The sequence below is a fragment of the Condylura cristata genome, unplaced genomic scaffold, assembly GCF_000260355.1.
Source record: "Condylura cristata isolate star-nosed mole 26May11 unplaced genomic scaffold, ConCri1.0 scaffold00002, whole genome shotgun sequence".
Taxonomy (NCBI): Eukaryota; Metazoa; Chordata; class Mammalia; order Eulipotyphla; family Talpidae; genus Condylura; species Condylura cristata.
Window position 1 is genome coordinate 81,066,168 of NW_004567103.1, and position 19,647 is coordinate 81,085,814.

General features: G+C 42.2%; 1 protein-coding gene across 4 annotated transcripts in view; it reads left to right on the forward strand.

Annotated features, from left to right (window-relative positions):
* The window catches only part of RALB (v-ral simian leukemia viral oncogene homolog B), a 55,325-nt gene that overhangs the window by 18,810 nt on the left and 16,868 nt on the right, over positions 1–19,647 (forward strand). For all 4 annotated transcript variants that reach the window (XM_012724799.1, XM_012724806.1, XM_004674724.2 and 1 more), the window contains exon 2: positions 18,788–18,951. In XM_012724799.1, coding sequence (XP_012580253.1) covers positions 18,838–18,951 — 114 coding nt within the window. In that variant the 5' untranslated portion in view covers positions 18,788–18,837. The remainder of the gene's footprint in view (positions 1–18,787; positions 18,952–19,647) is intronic.

Sequence of the window (19,647 nt, forward strand, 5' to 3'; positions counted from 1 at the left end):
GTATGCTGTTGGGAATGAGCCTGTAGAGAGGGAGGGACGGGTGAGTGGAGCAGGGACAAGAGGCTGATGGCAGGTGTAAGGTTCCTGGGCACGGAGCTTGGGGCAGCATGGAGTTTAGAGCCAACGTGGAGAGCTCAGTCTTGCTCAGAGCAGCAGCACGCTGTCCATTTGGCCTGGAGACAGGTTGAGATTTGATGGGGAGTGATGAGGGTGTTTGTGCTTGATGACTTCTGTTTCTTTGGGAGAAGTGTGGAAAGGGCATCTGTGGAGAATGAGCATAGGGGAGAATCTCAGTAATATTTGCAAGAAGTTTGGAATGAACGCTCATTCCTGGTTTGTGGTTATAATTACATTTCATGCTAAGTTTCATAAGGCTGGTCGCATGACTTTCTCTCCCTCTCCAGCAACATTTGCTTGCCAGCTGCAGGTGCTGAAAAGAGCAGCAAAAGGAGCAAGGGAGGTGTTTTGCAAGAGGGCTTTTTTTTTTAAAGATTTATTTATTTATGCATACAGAAGTGGGGTACAGGCCAGAGATGCCGAGGGTGAGAGGATGCACCGGAGACAGAGTGGGGAGCAGAAGAGGCCGACTGACGAAGAATATTGCTGAGGGGAGCAGCGGGCGGGTCAGGAGAGGTCTGCCACGCCATGTGGATCTCCTCTGGGGCAGGCCAGGATCGAACTCACGCTGAAGTGGCTTTAGCTTCTTAGTGCTGTGCTTCAACCTGCTGCGTCACCAGGGAGGGCCCGCAAGAGGCTTTTATAGTGTCATACTGTGGGATCTAAGCTGGTAAAATGGGAGGTGGAGCCCAGAAAGGATGCCTAGAGAAAGCGCCGAGGCCAACCGAGTGTCAAAAAGGCAGAGGATTGCCATGGGCAGGTATTTGAACAAGTGCCATAGATGGGGCAGAAGCTGGAGGATTAGAGCAGACAGTTGTTTCTGATGATGATGGAGTATAAGGTACAACTGTAGCAGAGTTAGGTAGACTGAGGGGGAGAATTTTGGAGAGGAGGTCAAGGACTTGAAAGGCCAAGCGTGTGAACGGCTCATCCTTTTAAACAAAAGGTCACTGAGGAGGAAGACAGGAGCCAGGATAGAAAGGAAGTTTGTGAACCAGAGTAAATGTCATCAGTCACTGAAGGAAGTAACAGCATGTCCATGGATGAGAGCAGCAAGGTGGGGCAAAGGGTATTAACCAAGTTGCAAAGATCCAGGGCTTTTTTGCAAGAGGAGATTATTAGATTAAGGGAAGCTGAATTGGATGTGACAATGGGGTCTCCTGGTCCTGAGGCTCACGGTAAAGAGGAAAAGCCACATCTACTCAAAATGTGCTGTCCTCAAAGCTCACGCAAGTCTCAGGGCAGGTCTGAAGGTAGAGGAACATTCCTAGATGAGGTGGTGGGTCTTGAAGAGTTGACTGGTATTCCAGAGGCCTTGGGTGTGGGATGAATCATTTCAGGGATGGACGCAGTTCTGTTGGGTTGAGAATCCTAGTAATGAGGAAAGATTACGAAGCCTGCAGGCCTGGTGGTGACTGGGTCACACCATGTTGTGGTCTTAGAGAACAGGGCCCTGTTCACAGTTTTAGATCTTGGGTAGGTAGGTGGCTGCTTCCTTGGGCTGTTATGTTTACATATACTGGTGCAACAGGGAAAAGCATAAACAATTGCTTCTGTCAGAAACATTTCAAAAGCTGCCGGGAAGATTTAAGGCAGGTCCTGACACAACCAAAGGTAATGCCTGTAAAGGTGAGTGACATTGTCTTTGCAGGCTAGAGAAGAATAGCACCTAATGGTTCTCAGTTGATGATAGCATATTCTGCCTACTTTATTTTATTATTATTTTTTTAAGATTTATTTATTTGTGCATACAGAACTGGGGTACAGGCCAGAGGCTCAGGGGCAGTGAGAGGCTTCACCAGAGACAGAGTGGGGAGCAGAACAGGCAGATCTACGAAGTACACTGCTGAGGGAAGCAGCAGGCGGGTCAGGAGAGGTCTGACATGCCATGTGGTCACCTCCGGGGCAGGCGGCAGGCGGGAATCAAACTCATGCAGAAGTGGCTTCAGATTCTCAGTGCTGTGCTTTAACCCGCTGCGCCACCAAGGAGGGCCAACTTTATTTTTATTTATTTATTTTTTTTTAAATACTCCTACTCTTGTTTTCCTGTTGCTAGCCCCCTTCAAGCCTTTAAAGTGAATTCCCTGTTTGTTCCTCTCCAGCTGTTCTGTAGAATAGGTAGAACAATTATCTCAGCTCTTTGCGGGGAGAATGCAGGCCCAGGGGGTGAAGCGACTTGTCATATGGTGAATGAGTGACTGACTGAAGTCTAGAAGCCTCTTCCTTCCTAGAACAGTGTCTCCTCAGCCGTGAGGACAGAATCTGAGCTAGGAAACCTCCATAGTCCCCGTTCTTCCTTCTTGAAGGATTGGCAGCCATCCTTGCCTTGCTGGAGATTTGGCCCCTCTATCACTTTCTCTCTCAAGACTTTCTTGGCTATTGGATTGATACTCAAAAACTGCTTACTCAGAGCCTCCTGTTATGATAGGCATCTTCTCATTTAATATTCATAATTCCCCTGAGGGTATAGATAGCCTGTGTGTTTTATAGAGCAGACTGAGGCCAAGAAAAGCAACTTAACCAAGATCATTAGCTTCCTAATGGAGAATCCAGACTTTAAGCCAAGTATGCTTTTCTTCTATCCCACTGCGTAAGTTGCTATGTAACTGTTTAAAAAAAATATTGTAAATATTTTTGGGTACATGAAATAGTAACATGATCATGTTAACTAGTTAAAAGTTGTCCAGTTCAGGGGCAGTAAGTATATACCCATTTTTTGTGCAACTTTCACCACCATCCTGCTTCCAAAGTTCTTTATCATTTGATTCTGAAACTGCTCCTCACTAACTCCCCACCTTCCTTCTCCTCCAGCCATGATGATGACTGTTCTACTTTTCATTTCAAAGAACTTGAATTTGATGCTCCATGTACTTCATTTTAGTGGAATCATACATATTTGTCCTTTAGTGTCTGGCTAGTTTTACTCAGCAGCTCTTCAGGGTTCATCCATGACACAGCTGATTTCAGAATTTTATTCCTTTTTCGGGCTAAGTAATATTCCAGTATATGACCATTGATTTTGTTTATCCATTCACTCATCAATGGGAATTTTGGATTCCTTCCACCTTTTGACTGCTGTGACTAATGCTGCTATGAACAGTGATGTAAATCTTTGCTTTTAGTTCTTTGGGGGAACATGATAACTACTTGGTGTACAGTTTCTCCCTCGCCTTCAGACCTGTGCTCTAGTTGCCTAGGCAAACCATCTCTTATGAACTCTCTGAGCCACAGTTCCCTAACAGTGGCAGAAATTTCAGTATTTCACAGCATATTTGAAGATCTCCTCCACCCACCCCATTCTACTCATGGAGCCTCCAATGTAGTGAGCTCTGAAACCAGCTGCTGGGGTGCCAATTCCAACCCTGTTATTGACCAGTTCAGTTAAGTGCAAGTTAAGTGACTTATGAAGCTATTGGGGTGCATGCAATGTGCTAGTAGTTGCTATAGAAGTACAGATAGTAGTACATTGCAAAACAGGACTTCATTTGGATGAGTAATTCAGAGCAAGTGTTAGTGTGCAGACTGAGGATACCCCAGAACTTTCCAATTTGCATTCTTTAAATGGGGTCTGCCGTTTTCTGCATAAAGGCAGTGTGAAAAGGACTTTAGTAGGATTAGTGTGCATAGAGAGAAGACAGGAAAGGACAATAGCTTCCCAGTGAAACACCCAAAGCTACCCATCCCCTCTTGGGTAAATGCCCAGCCAAACAGGGTTGGCCCAAAGCAGGGCCACTGAGCCCAAAAGCTTGCAACAAGTCTAAAGCAGCTTCTGGTAGGGAACCACAGGCAGGAGTCAGAAGGGGCCAGATAAATCTGGAAGGAGCAAAATCGAAGTACAAGTCAAGTTAAAGGCTGCCATTGTTAGTCTCCTCACCAGTCTCTCACCCACATCTCTTCCAAGTGTCTCCTTCATTATGCCCCAAATAACTCGTGCAAATCCGAAGCTGAGAAGCAGGTGTGTCGTCCTTCACATTTCTCTGCTCTATGTGCCTTCTCCAAAAGCTCCCAAGTTTTCTCCAAACCTTCTCTAGCTTCCCTTAACAGCTTAGCTCCATCCTTCATTAGGTGGTACAGAGGGTGTGGGGCCTCCCCCAACCCCTTTTTATGGGTATCAGACTGTAGCACAGTGACATATATGCTAGTTACATATTTGACCTTTAGCTATTGAGAGATGAAACAGTCAAGTCTCTGAGGCTGCCTTTGCAGATAGACAGAACTGAGTCTGTAAGGCCAATAAAATCCTATATTTCATTGGGACAAATGTATGATGGGAGAAAACGTTATTTCAGAAATAACTATACATTAAAAAAAAATTTCAGATGTTTTGTAGTAAAAGATTCCCAAAAGAAAAAAAGAAAAGAAAAGCCAACAATGTGGTCAAAAGTACAGTTCAAAAATGCCTCTTGGTGTTTGATAGCTGTAGTTTTCTTTCCTAGGACTTGGTATCTTGAACCAGAAAGTAAGTCAACACTGGCAAGTTTGTGAAGACTAATAAAAATGAGCTCTTTGGGTTATATAGCTATCTCTATGAAAACCTTTTTTTTTTTTTTTAACTGCATGAAAGGTTATTCATCATAAATGAATTTTTGAAATAATTTTATGGCTGAACTATGGTATGCTTAACCAGTTTCATATGTGTGTGCAGAGGTTATGTCTCCGAAGTCTTACCTACAAGAGTATGGTGCTTAGTTCAGATATTTCTAGCAACAGATTTGCTCTGGAGCTGAGCCATCTTATATCTGTCTTAACTAAGGCAAAATCTCAAGTAGAAAAGAGACCCAGGTTTACATATGTACTAATCTCAAGGAAGATGCTTTGCAGATATAACTACACATTTTTGAAAAATCAGAGCCCACCATTTCTTATTGGTTTGTAGTTCAGGAAAGTCATCAAGTGAGTAAATTAACTTTTTGAGATTTACCACTTGTCCCCTGGAGCCCTCTCAACCCAGATGGAGAATTAGGTTTTTCTTAAAATCTATTACACTTTGAGCATCCACTAAGGACCGAGCACACAGGCATGTGAAGATGAGTGGACAGCTCTCAGTGTGGAGGGAGGCACAGACCTCATCTGGGAGATAATTACCAGTTTACTTTTGAGCAACAGTCCGTGTATTGACTGCCTCAGGGGGCTTGAACTGGGAGGAGGGAGGGTAGGTTGTGCTGGGGGAACCTCAGAAAGTGAGGGGGGAAATAGTTAAGGTAAGTGTAAGCTACAGGTCATCTGTCATCAGAAAGGGCAGTCCTGGCAGATGCTACATGTGCATTGAGATGCAAAGCAGAGGCAGCTACTTACCATAAGTCACTCCAGAGCTTTCTGTTTTGTCTATTTCAGTTTATTAATATTTGCTTGCTTGATTTCTTTAGGTGAGGGGGGCGGATAAGGAGATATTCATTAGGGAGCTGAAATTACCAATATTTATTTCCTTAGACATATAGGAGTGCAGATTTGAGTTATTTTGCAGATCTGATTTCAGGAAAGAAAAAAAAAACAGTGAAAAATTGGAAAGGAACTTGCATCATTTCATTCAACTTCCTTATTTTTGTAGACATGGAAACTGAGTCATACATGCCTGAGAATGTAAAAATATTCTATTGCCTGTGCTAATGAGAGTAGCATCTGCACAAGGTAGGGGAAAATTGAGTTTCCTTCTAAATTAGCTTGTGTGGGAAAGACACAATGTACAGAAAGAATCTGAGGAGATAAGTTGTTTCTTATCATTGCACTCACTAGTGGAATGCCCCATGTAATAAAAAACAATGGGAAAAACACAAATTTGCCAAATAGAGAAATCAAGACTGAGTATCTTTCTTTAGTAAAGTTTTAACAGAGGCTCAACAGCAGGCCTGGTAAATTTGTGTCTGTTGAGAGATTGTTCACTGACAGGGACTGATCCATCCCTAGGACCAGCAGTTCTGGAGCGGAGGAGCTTGGTGTCACTTTCAGGCTGTTCCTATTCCTAAGCCAGTGTTCAGGTTCTTCTCTCCACTGGGAGACTATAGGGTCACCCAGGAGGGCATCCGTCAGGAAAAAATACTGCTAAGTTGTTAACCATCCAGTGACCAAGTCCTCTCAGAATACCCTTAATTAAATCATTGGGTGACATGATGAGATTCTTATAAAAACTAGGTTGCTCTGATTTTTAAAGATTCCTTCTGTTATGAGGATAGGGACTTTGTATATTGTATTGAAAGACCAAGCCACTGAAGCTACAGTGGTTGCTCAATAAACTTTATATGTGAACCTGAAAGTGTCTGTTACAAGGGTCTGTGTCATAGCTAATAATACAATTTCATAAGTTCAACTAAATTCTTAAAATAACAATTTTTAAAAAAGATTTCTTCATACATACAAGAACTGGGGTACAGGCCAGAGGTGTGGGTAAGAGGATTCACCAGAGACAGAGTGGGGAGCAGAACAGGCAGATCAACTGAAATACACTGCTGAGGGGAGCAGTGTGTGGGTCAGGAGAGGTCTGCCACATTATGTGGGTCAGCTCCCTGGCCAGGGCTCGAACTCGTGCTACAGTGGCTTTAACCCATTGTTAAAATAACAATCTTAAGAGAATCAAGTTTCTTGATGACACGTTCTCAAGGCTTACAAAATACAATGTTACCTGTTTGTCAAATTTTGCTTTTGAAAGAGGTAGTGACTTAAAACTTTTTAGACTTTTGACCATAAATGATGGAATCACTATGGATGACCCCAATGTTAAATTTACACCATCCCTGCCTTGCGATGGTTTGACGTAGGGTCTTTTGATGTACAGTGTTGTGCAAGCAGTATGCAACCAGTGAAACCATACTGTGAACGTTGAATTTTGGTTTCTTCCCTTGCTAGCTGTATGTGGTATAATCTCTTGTGATGCTGGGCAGTGGCGGTGACCTACAGCTGCCAGTCAGCCCCGAGATCACCAGGGGCTACAGCAGCTACTCTACAGTCTTCTGTGTGGTCAGTGATTGTAGGGTACAGATGGTCCCCAGTGGATGATGATTTGACTTATGATTATTCCAACTTATGGGCTCATTTCGTCATAACTGGTATAAGTCGAGGAAAATTTTATGATGCCTGTGGTTTGTGAAAAAACTGTTATTTAGGTTTGCAGCATGATGTATAATGATAATCTAGGGGAATACTGCTACAGTATAAGGCTATAAGAGAAAAAACAGCTGAAGTTCTTAGCCTGCTCCTATGAAACTTAATTATTGTGAAAGACATAAACAAAAAGCAAGTAGGTTGAAAAGGAAAGGGATTGCGGATGGTGGCCAGTGAAGTAAAAGCTCAGGGCTGACATGAAGGGAGAGATGGGATATGCCTGAGGTCTAGGCAACCTCTCCACAGAGGTCTAGGGTGACCTCCACGCTGACCCTACAGGAGAAGGAATTGAGTTTATAATGTCGATTGTGCAAAGGCCTAGGTTTGTGGGGGGCCATTTAGGGGGAAGAGTGGTTGATGAGGTTGGAGAGGTGGAAACTAGAAATGGAGAGGAAAAGCTTTATTTCTGAACATGTGATTGTGAGCCAGTAAACAAGGTTTTTGCTTCCACCACTTTCTCTGGCGTTTCTTAAGTTGTGGGTAAGAGTTCTAAGCATCAGAGTATTTGAATTCCCTGAAATCACCTTCAGCCATGTGTAGAGCTCTTGCTTTATTCATTTAGCATGAAGTATTTTTGTGTCATCATATTTCTTCCTGGCTCTGCTTGGGTCTGATTCCCCAGATTTCAATTTGTGTGGAGGCTTTCAAAGCCATCTGTAAATTTAGTTGGGCCCTCCTTGGCTGAAAGAGATAGAATCCTAAGGTAGGTGAGCTCATACCACAGAGAGAATTTCATGGAAGGATGCCGTATATGTCATTGTCTCAGGAGAAACGACAAACCACACCACAAGCCAAGCTGAGAATGTTAGTGGTTCTCAGGAGCAGCTGGAACCAGGACCCTCCTCGCGTTCGGAATGTGGTGTTTCTCTCCTTGAGCTGGCTCTGTCTCTCGTGCTGTAGCTCAGCTTCCACCACTCGGCAAAAACATAGCTGCCAATTCGTAAAAGTGAGTGGTCTGCAGATTTGCCTTGTTTGTTCACATGGTGCTTTTAGAAGTAGTTTCATTATTAACATTTAAAAGGGGTTTTTACATAAACATCCAAATTTCTGGCATCTCTTAAAAAATCAGAGCCTGATCTGTCCGTGACCCAGCCATCAGCTGCCCTGAGACGCTGCACTTCCTTGTAGAAGGGTCCCTGGTCCCTGCGCTGTCTGAAAGATGTGTGGTCATTAGTCACGCTGTTCTCTTACTCTGCCTGGTGCCTGCCTTCCTCACGTTTAGTGGTCTTGCTCCTGGCCTTCCTTGATCAGTACTCAGAACCTAGCTTGGGGCAAGTGTCCTATTTGGGATCAGTCACTTTCTCCCCCAGGGACTGGGCCACAAGCTCTCTCCCTTTCTCTCTCAGCCAGTCATCATGAGTGGAGAGGTAGTAGAGAAGCAGTTTCTAGAAAAGGGATGCTAGGCAGACAGTGCCTTAAATTATGTAGTGGGGAAAAGTGTGTGTTATGTAGCGTTCTTTTTAACACTCATTTTTACCAGCTGCACTTTTGCCAAAAGAGCCTGTTATTGCCCTTAATGCGCTATCACTTTCATCCCCTGCCCTTTTATTTTGGAGTACAGCTGGCAGGACTTCAGAAGAGCTTTAGTAAGAGATGAAATAGTGCATGAAAGACTGTGCCCATTCTTTAGGGGACCACATAAGCAGTTGGAAACATTAAATCTGGAGAGATAGCATCTTGCCACAATTACTTTCTTCTGCCACATAATATGAAAATTTGTGGTGTTTATGCAAATCTTTAAAAGATAGTCCTGAATTGAATGGAATCTCTCAGTTTTGGTCAGAGAAGATAGGGCCATTGTACTCTTCTTACTGTAAAGTTAACTGGACTGCCTTCAAGAAGTTAAAGAATTAAGTTCAGTCCTGTGAGTATATCTATTGAAAGTAAGCATTTCACCTGGAGCTTAAGGTGTAACATCACTTACCTATTTGTTCTTATGGATGACTTAAGCTAGGTCTTGGCAAAACTTGCTACAAGTGTTCCTAGCATTCTTCCAAACCTGACATAGTAAAAATTAAGATTTAGGTATTACTAGAATTAGATGAAGTATTTTAAATCACTATTTTCTCCACCTTTGGTAAAATTCTGTTTTCTCAGACAAATGATATTAAAAAAATAGTTCTTATTCACTCAAGGCTCCCCTATTTCTGTTGACTTTAAAACAAAAGATGAGGCCCTCCCTGGTGGTGCAGCGGGTTAAAGCACTGCACAAAGAAGCTTAAGCCACTTCCGCATGAGTTCGATTCCCGCCTGCCCCCGGAGGAGACCACATGGCGTGGCAGACCTCTCCTGACCTGCCCGCTTCTCCCCTCAGCAGTGTATTTCGTAGATCTGCCTTTTCTGCACCCCACTATGTCTCTGGTGAGTCCTCTCACACTCCGCATCTCTGGCCTGTACCCCAGTTCTGTATGAATAAATAAAAAAATAAATCTTAAAACAAAAGATGAATGTTAAGACTAGATGCTGAAAAGAGTTCTCTGGTTAGGAGATAAATGTGAAGAGCAAGTCTTTTTATGGGGGCTAAGTGAAAACCAGAGACTGTCTCTAGAGATGGCATGAGTGTTGAGTTGTAATATTTTATCATCTCCATTTGGATGCTAGAAACTCAGGAAAATTTGGAATCAGGTTGTGAAAAGTGGATCTGTTTTAAAATAACAGTGTGTCACAGTTCTTCAAAAAACAAAGTAGCATAGTTTGTTTTTTACGATTTATTTATTTATGCATGCAAGAATTGGGGTGCAGGCCAAAGATGCCGGAGGCAAGAGGATTCACCAGAGAGAGTGGGGAGCAGAACAGGCAGATGTACTGAAAAACACTGATGAGAAACAGTGGGAGACAGGAGAGGTCCGTTGCACCATGTGGGTCAGCTTCCCTGACCAGGAATCTAACTCTGCGGATATCTGCTGGGGCTGCAGATAGCTTCACAGTGCTGCACTTTAACCTTGCACCACCAGGGAGGGCCCAGGTAGCAAATTTTAACTGTGAGACAATCCACAAATGGTTCTTAGAAGGTAAGAAGTCCATTTGAAGTCAGTCATGGTCCTGTCCAGGGGCGTGCTCTGCTCTGAGTGACCCCACTCAGTTAATTAACGCAATGACTATTTAAGGTGTTTTCTGTGATAGGTACGGGGTGAAATAGTGGTTAACAAACAGCAGAACCTGTTCTCAGAAAACTTACAGGTCACGAGCGGTGGGCAGTCTAGGCGCGCACTGGAGCAGTCTGGACAGCCCGAGCACATGTGTGCCTCTACGCCATGCTCCTGAACCCAGAGGAGGGGGGGAGGGGAGGGGCAGGCACTTATTTGTCTTCATTCGGTTTGATAACTTTTTAGCATACAAAAGCGCAGAGGAACATATAGTGAACTACCTTGTGCCTCTCAGTCAGCTTCCACAATTATGAATTTATGGCCAATCTTACTTTGTCTCTTTACTCATTCTCTTCCCTCTTTATAATCTTAAAACAAAGCCCAAATATCAAAATTAACAGGCAGTTATTAATCAGCGACACTGCAGATGTGGGAGGGGGAGGGAGACGGATCAAAACGGGAGAGGAAATGTGTTCTCACAAAAGGGACTTTGGCGATGGTGCATGGGTGAAATGGTGGTGGGAGTTTTATGAGGACTATACCCGAGAGGAGAAAGCATGCACTGTACAAAAAAGAAGAATGATATAAAATGTGTATGTGTATAAAAATTAAAAAATCTGAAACAGAAAAAAACAAATCCCATATACCATTTAATTTTGTTTGTAGTGAGATTAGGTGAAGTCACTTGACTTTTTTTTAAATGATTCTTTAATACTGATTCTAGTTAATATTCAGATTTCTCCAGTTTTCTTATGTATTTGTTCAAAATTAATCCAAATGAAGTCTGTATCTTTTAAGCAGTTAATATGCGTCGTCAGTCTAATAATTTAGAACTTTTTTCTCCCCTCTTTTTTTCTTGTGATTTATTTGTTGAAGAAAGAGAGTGGTTTTTTTTCAGGTTTCCTATAACTTGCGTGGTGTGTCCCATATTCCCTGCCCCCATAGTTCTGGTAAATAAGTAGATTTAGAAGCTTTCTTTTAGGCGAGACTACCGCAGGGATGGTTTTGCTTTCTTTTTAGGATGCTCATAATGTCAGATTCTCTTTCTCTTTTTTAAAAATAATGGTAGCTAATTCTGCAAAGGTAACCAATGATGTACTTTATAAGTATCGTTGTGAATAAATTTGCTATATTTCAGTTGCCTATCTTTGACCAATCTTTTCAAGTTGGTTTTTGCAAATGTGTATGTGTGCATGTGTATTTTAAAACTATTGTAACCAACAGTATTCACTGTTAAACCACAAAAAAGAATCTCCAGGGAGGGCTTTTACTTTAATGGTTTACTTTCTAGAATTAGTGTTCACATCACAGCAGTTAAGAGACAGTTTCATAATGTCTACAGACCATCGATGAACAATGTGTTATAATGTGTTTTAAGGGAAATTTTAAGGGGAAAAAAGTGTCCTCATTTTTATTTCTCAAAACTTCACTCATTCTTTCATTCATTCCTTTATTCATTCTCTGGGCATTTCTAGGTCTCTAGTTCCCTGTAGGTTAAAACAGTAGGTCCTAGAGATACATATAAAAAGAAAACAGGGCCCTCCCTGGTGGTGCAGTGGGTTAAAGCACAGCACTGAGAAGCTAAAGCCACTTCCGCATGAGTTCGATTCCCACCTGCCCTGGAGGTGACCACATGGCGTGGCAGACCTCTCCTGACCTGCCCGCTGCTCCCCTCAGCAGTGGACTTCGTTGATCTGCCTGTTCTGCTCCCCACTCTGTTTCTGGTGAAACCTCTCACTACCCGTGAGCCTCTGGCATGTACCCCAGTTCTGTATGTACAAATAAATAAATCTTTTTTTTTAACAGTTTATTTTTACACCATTTTGTACATTGTTTTTTCATCTCAATTACATTCCCTGTGGGTTTCCCATCACCAAGTCACCCGTGTGCCATCACCATAATCCTGTGCACTTCCCTTCCCACCCCACCCCCCGGTTTTTGATCTCATTCCCCACACCACCCCCACAAAATGTCTGTGGTATATGATTGTTCATTATTCTTGTTATTTTCTCACCTGGTCCATTATACTCCTGCTATGAGTGAAACCATCTGGTATTTTTCTTTCTCTTTCTGGCTTATCTCACTAAGCATGATCTTTTCCAGCTCCATCCAAGTTGCTGCAAAAGACATGTGTTTCTCTTTTTTGGTTGCTGAGTAATATTCCATTGTATATATGTACCACATCTTTTTAATCCAGTCATCTACTTTTGGGCATTTGGGCTGCTTCCATGTTTTTCCAATTGTAAATAAAGCAGCAATAAACATGGGGGTGCAGGTATCTTTTTCAATCAGTGTTTTTGTGTCTTTTGGGTAGATAGCTAGGAGTGGGATTGCTGGGTTGTAGGGAAGCTCCATGTTTAGCAGTTTGAGGAACCTCCAAACAGTTTTCCATAGTGGTTGTACTAGTTTGCATTCCCACCAGCAGTGCAGGAGAGTTCCTTTTTCTCCACATCCTCGCCAACACAAATAAATAAATCTTTAAATAAATAAATAGAAAACACTACTTCTTTACCTACAAGTGCACATGAGACTGTTTATAAATAACCACATTGTGATAACAGTGACATAGGAATTCAGCACGGACAGTGATATGCTGCAACTCACATATTCTTAAGCCAGTAGAACACTGAGATAACCTAGTTCTTTAATTTACTGTGTAATAACTACTTGAAATTTTGGTGTTAGATGATAAGAGATAAGACACCCTGTTTATTTTCAATGCTAATGGAAATGACATCTGCTGGATAGACAGTGTCATTGTGGTTTATGTTTTCCTTGCTTAGCATTTACAATCCCTGTTACCCATCTGTTTCCTGTGTTATATTTGGAGAGTACTGTTTTTTTGGGGGGGGAGTGGTTGTGGTGGAAGGGTCTTTTATGACCCTAATTTAGGTTGGGTTGTTCCTAATTTGGATTGTAATGGGAAGTGGTATAAATAATTTACACATAGCATAGCGTTGCTTGTTAAAATGTGGATTCTAATTCATAGTTTAAGACCATGTGAATATCCTTCTCTGCATCCAGATTCACCCTTCAGATTTCATAGCGATGGTGATTCGTACTTTACCAATCTGTATGAGGATACTTGTAGAATGTTAATTTTCCAACACAGGTGCTCCCTCTACATTTATGGTTTGCCACTGGCGTTCTTCTGTAAGCAAAGGCCATCCTTTTTCTCTTGTTTATTTAATAGTTACTAATGTGTGGAATCTTTGGATTTCTAACTTTTCATTGCTGTCCTTAACTATCTTGGTGCTTAAATTGTTCCAGATTTGGGGTTGCTTTCTCTGATTATTATTTAAAGGACTAAAAACATAGATAATATTTTGGGACCATATATATATATATATAATGAGTACACACACACACACACACACACACATATATAATGCTTGTGGTTTACTAGTAATATCCAGGTCATCTTCAAGTCATACTCTGGAGAGGAAGTGCTCAGTGCAGCTATTTGCGTGTGTAGATGGTTTGATAATTTCCCATGTTCTTCTGTGTATCATATTATCCAGTATTTGAATTTTATGAGGGAACCTGAGGAAATACATTTTCCTAGAATTTTCAAATTCTTGTTGATTTTTATAATAATCCCCAGTTTGTTTAAACACTATAATACAGACAAAGTGACATTTGGACCCCACCTATGAACTTATTTCCTCTTAGCTTATGTTAAACAAAAGACTAATGACATTGGTGTGTGGCACTAAGAATCTGAACCTTGTCTTTTCAAACACTTGCCTGGTTTGTATACACATGGTGTATCCTTGTGGTGATATTTACCATACCCTTCAGCCACCATAGTACTGGTAAATCTGTAGATTTAGAAGCTTTTCTAATGAAACAGATTTACTTTTAGAATTTTACTTCTCTAGTGAATGTGTTCTGATATGGGAATAATGTTGTGGAGAATCTTGTCTAATATTAATTATCATAGGACCATTTTTAGCTTGACTGTTTCTTAATCCCGTTGCCTCTCTACCAAGTCATCCAAAAGAAGTTTTCTTAACTTTGGAGCATGTTTTTTTTCTGTCTTGGAGACTTTATTCATATTGAACCAATGCAGAGTTGGGTGGAAGACCCATTTTTTGACTGTACACCATGCAGCAGTCTTTTTCATTATGTGTGGGTATTTAACATTTCCTCAATCCATAATTTGTATTTTTCAGCAGTATATTTGGAACTTTCAAACTTAGTCATTATCTAGAGAAAACTATCCTTAAAATGTGCTTAATCAAGAGGCCAGTTCATCTGCTGACCTCCCAAAACATAGAGATGAATAACATAGATTGTCCTCCATCTGACCCTTCATTCTACCACCACACTATAACTCTTCTTTAGGCTCAGATCAGCAGCACATTTCTTGCCAACAGTCCTTAAGATGCCCAAGAAGACTTTCAGCATCTGCTTCAGAAATCTGGGATGTTTCTTGGGTATTACCAGAAAGTATGTTGATGCTGGGGGGGGGGGGCAGTATCATAAAAGCATAACAATGGCCGTCCTCTTAAATGGTTTTGTTTGGGATTTCCTTGTGGATGATTTTCCAAAGATTGTGTCACCTACCACCAAGCCAAGTGGCCTGCACCTTGGCACTCTCATTTGCTATCTCTAGTTCCTTCCAGTATGACTGTCAAGATTGAAGCTGGGGAGGAGATTGAAGTTGGAGAGGGGTGAGTTTAAGATAGCTGTGAAGCCCATTGTTGATGCTTATCTCTATCTTTTGTGATTCAACCCCCCTTCACTTCTCCACCCCACACCTTCAATGTTATGCCTTCCCTGCATCATCTGTCAAGGGAGAAAGCTGAAGTGCCTGCCACTGAGCTTTCCTGGAAACAGCACAGCAGCCCAGGCTGCTGTGACTGGTTTTTGTTTGTTTAAAACACCATGAAGTGGTTCTGAAAAAAAAAAAAAAACCCAGAAAACATTAGTCTGTTTATAGGTGTTTTCATTTTCACTGCACTAACTTTCCCCTCACCCTATCAAGTTGACTGAGGCAGTTCTGTGGATTAGAAATATCCACCCTGGTTATTTCATTTTGAGCTTTGAGCACAACTATTTTGGCAATTATCTGTGGGTTAGTTAAATATTCTTCAGTTCATTTATTATGATTTATTCTAAAGAAATTATGTTTTTTTGAACAGCTTAGAATTAAATGTCTGCCAGTGTTTGAAAGTACCCTCTTCTTCCCACCTCCCAACCTGGAAAATTATTTCTCCATTTTCATATAATTATAATTCATAGAAGCAAAGTTGCTTCAGAGAATCTCTGTGTCAGGTTGATGTCTGGAGGTTCCAATCTTATGACCAACCTTCACTTTATGGGAAAACGCTGTGGAACAGAAATTAGGCCAAAAGCAGTTCCACCTTCCTAAACTGAGCCCTTTGGGGAAGGCCTGCCCCTTATCCCATTTATTCTATTTTAGTCACAGTTCAAATGTGCTTAATTATCTAGTTAATTGCTTAGATCTCTTATTAAGCAGCACATAATTAGAAAAGGGGGAGTGGGGAGGTGGCCTGGTATAGGCAAGTAAAATGATGGCCTGGTGTGTGGGGGAGGTGAGGAGGGAAGCCAAGGAGATGTGATTCCACTCAGAACAGAACAGACAGGGCCGTTCATATCATGATTTCTGTGGTGATGACGAACCTTCAGTCATCAAGAAAAAGTTTAATTATGTTCAGTCTTCTCTGCTTAAGAAGCTAGAATACGATGCATGAAAAATAACATGCAAAGTTATATAAGTATCTCAAATAGTTTTAAATATAGAAATACATAGATTAAAATACTGGCAGGAAACACACTGCTAAAAGTGACTACCCCTAGGTGATGGCGTCATGGGTGAGCTTTACTCTTTTTTAAAGATAGCTTTTGTGCATTCTGTACATTTTTTACTGAGCATTGAAAGGACTCAGAGAATACCATCCCAGTATATGTCTCTTTGACATGGATTGTTTTGAGCTGATGGCAATTGAAAAGGACACAGAGACCAGCCTTGCCCTTGATCAGCAAGTGGGAAAATTCATTCAGACTCAACCTGAGACAACTCAGTCAGCCTAGCAGGAGCACCAGAGCAACCTGCATAGCAACCTGCATATCAAACCTAGCTCAAGAGTCCTGTCTTCCATTAGGTTCCTCCACTTATTTACTTTCCCACACATTGCCCTCCCTACAAATGCAAAGTTCCTTTCCTTTATCTTGTCACTTTTCTACAGAAATATTATTCTTTTGTTAAGATGCTGAATAAGCCCAGGTTCTTACTCCTCTCTGAGTTCTCCCTAGTATGCAAACAGAAAACATTAGTGAACTGTTTTTTCTCTTGTCAGGCTCCTTTGTCATGGAACAGCCAGCAAATTAAAGATGGGTAGAGGAAAACAAATGTTATTCCTGCTGTTCAGTTTTTTTAAATTAGTTTTCACTATAAGTACTTAATAGTTTAAACATTCATGGTTCTTGTTCGATGCCTGATTTTTTAAAATCATTCTTCTCACATTCTGATTTTGTTAAAAACTATCAAATGTTGCTACAGCTACCTGGAAATTCCTGCTTGCTAGGGGTGCTCACTTGAACATGTGGTGATTGTCCTAGGTGATTTGTAGGTGACCTGGGGGCTTCCAGCTATGGGCTGTGGCTAGGAGAACACCCCCGCCCCCTTGTCTTCACTGCATGTGGTCCCGGCGGCCGTGAGGTAGTATTTAACTGCCTCTTATTCAGCATGAGAGCCACGTGGAACTGTGGTAGAGTACAGTGGTTTACAGATTTCCGGGGTACACTTTCCTACAGCCAGGGTTCAGGTAAACCTGTCATCTCCCACTGTTGGTGGGCAGACATTTATCTAGCTTTTTCTTTACCTGAAGGTGTGGTGCTTTAAGGTTCTTGGCTTCTGCTCTGCTGTGAAGAACCCTCAGTTCTAACTCCCATGGGCATGGGCACTGCTGTTCTAGGTGTGTGTGTGCGTGTGTGTGTGTGTGTGTTAAGCCCTAAGTTACCATGGGCACTGCTGTTCTAGGGGTGTGTGTGTGTTTGTGTGTGTGTTAAGCCCTAAGTCACCAAGACGAGTAGTTAACTGGGTTTCAGGAGGATTTACTTTTGTTGCTCTGGCTTTTGACCCCAATATGGAGATTTATTACTTTCTTTGAGTTCAGCTGTGCATGAAAATTTCTCAGCTTCTGACGCCCTTTGGAACTACCTTGGAAGTCATTAGAATTTTCCATACCCTGGCTGCATCCTGGACCAGCTCCATCAGAATCTCTGGCCTTGGATGCAGGTTTCAGGATGTTTTTAAAGCTCCCGAGGTGATTCCATTGTGCAGCTAAGGATGGGAACCATTGATTTAAAACAATGTTGTTTTGTTTTACCCAATCTGTGTGTATATGTGTGTGTATGTTGTGTATTTTTCTAGTGGGAGTGTCTTCAAGTAACTGCCAGCAGAAATGAAAATATATACTGTCATTAGGGGAAAAAGTGTCCTTATAATTAAAGAGGAAGGAAACCAGCTCTTACTAAGTTTCTGCTGTGTGCTAGATACTGGGCTTTGGTCTCTCATCTACGGTATCTCATTTAATCATCACAACAGTTCTGCTAGGTAGGTGGTGGTTTACTTGCTTGTGTAGATGAGAAAACTGGCTTGGAGGAATTAAATAACAAGTTTTAGGCACTCACCCCACAAATTGCAGAGTCAGACATGAGACCATGAGTGGCCTGAGCCCTTTCCCATTTCTTTACTCTGTGGTATATGTGAAATGTAGATTTACCATATGAATTGTAAAATATTGTCACCTGGGTTAGATAAGTCCCAGATATTTGTTAAATTTACTGTGAGATTCTTTAGCCTCCCAAACCCCACCCCATGCCAGGGCTGCTTACTCCATCTCTTCTCTAGTGAAGATAAATCGATTTTCATTAATAGATTGTTATTCCAGAAAAGTCTATCTCATGTTAATTCACCACTAAACCTATGGTGAATAGCTTCGTTTTCCTTTTTTAAACTCTGTCAGGTGTCATCAAAGGGTCCTTAATATACAGAATACTTATCCCTTTACAGCTCCCCCCCCCAAGGCCACTGGAGGGCCTTGTCAGTGTGTGTATGTGTTGGGGGGTAGAGGGTGAGGAGAGGCGTGAGAATGAAAAGATAGACATTGAGGTCCAGGAGCTGTTCTCTGTGGTATCAGGTGACCTGGGGAAGGGCAGGACACAAGTACTGGTTCTTTGGACCCCAGAGAAGTTGAGGCAGGACAGAGTTTTAGTAGTGGCATCCTGCCCAGGGATATAGTTGTTGCGTGTGTGCGCCCGTTCTCCCCTCTCATCCTTATCTTCACTTTGGCTCTGTGGTGCCCAATTATTGCTGGCGTTACAGCTCCACCAGAGCTTAGAAGAATGACTTCTCTGCTGGATTGTCTGGGTTAGGCTTTCTGGAGTGTGTGGATTTCATCTGATTTCAGTTGGGTAGACTCCAACCCACTCTAAGTCTTTGTCTTTTACATTGGCAGCTCTTTGACTGGGTCTTCTTCCACGTGTTGCAACGTCAGAAACCAGCAGAATGGCTGCAAACAAGAATAAGAGCCAGAGCTCCTTGGCCCTACACAAGGTGATCATGGTTGGCAGTGGAGGGGTTGGCAAGTCGGCCCTGACGCTTCAGTTCATGTATGATGAGGTAAGACACGCACGTGCAGGCTGCCCTCCTCTTTCAGTCTACGGTAGCCATGTTCCTTCTTCTGACTGCTCATGTGCCCATTTTCCTTGTGCATAGAGGGTCATGGAGAAAAGTGGTGTTCAAGTGGCTCCTGAATAGATTTGCTGGGGGCGGGGGATCTAGCTAGTACAAGCTCCGGATTGCTGATTTTAGGTAAGTATTTTCAACTCAGGGAGGTCCCTGCTTGCATCATTTCCACTGTTACACCTTGAGTTTTTTCCCTGACGGAGCGAGGGAGGAAGGAAGGGACTTTGTACAGATATTTCTAAAGACCAGGTCACATACTGGGCTTTGGGAAGAGTCAGCTTTGGAGAAATTGAAAGAAGGAGCTAAGTTGTTAGAAGAACTTCATCTTTATTCCAGTGAGACACACCAGGTTTCTCCAGTTCTCCCCTGCAGCGAGGTAGAGCTTGCACCCTTCTTGTCTAACATTCACGTCCCTTAGTGTGGGTAATGTAACTGGTGCTGAGTCCAGTGTGATAACAGTCTTGATTCCTGAGGTAAGAAATGCCCTTGACAGCTCTTTGCTAGTGCTCAGGCCGGGTGTGAGATAGAACTTAACATCAGGCCCATCACTGGGATCGCATTCTCACAGGCATTTGTTCCATAAAATTTATGGTAGGACTGCTGGTGGGAATGCAAATGAGTACAACCACT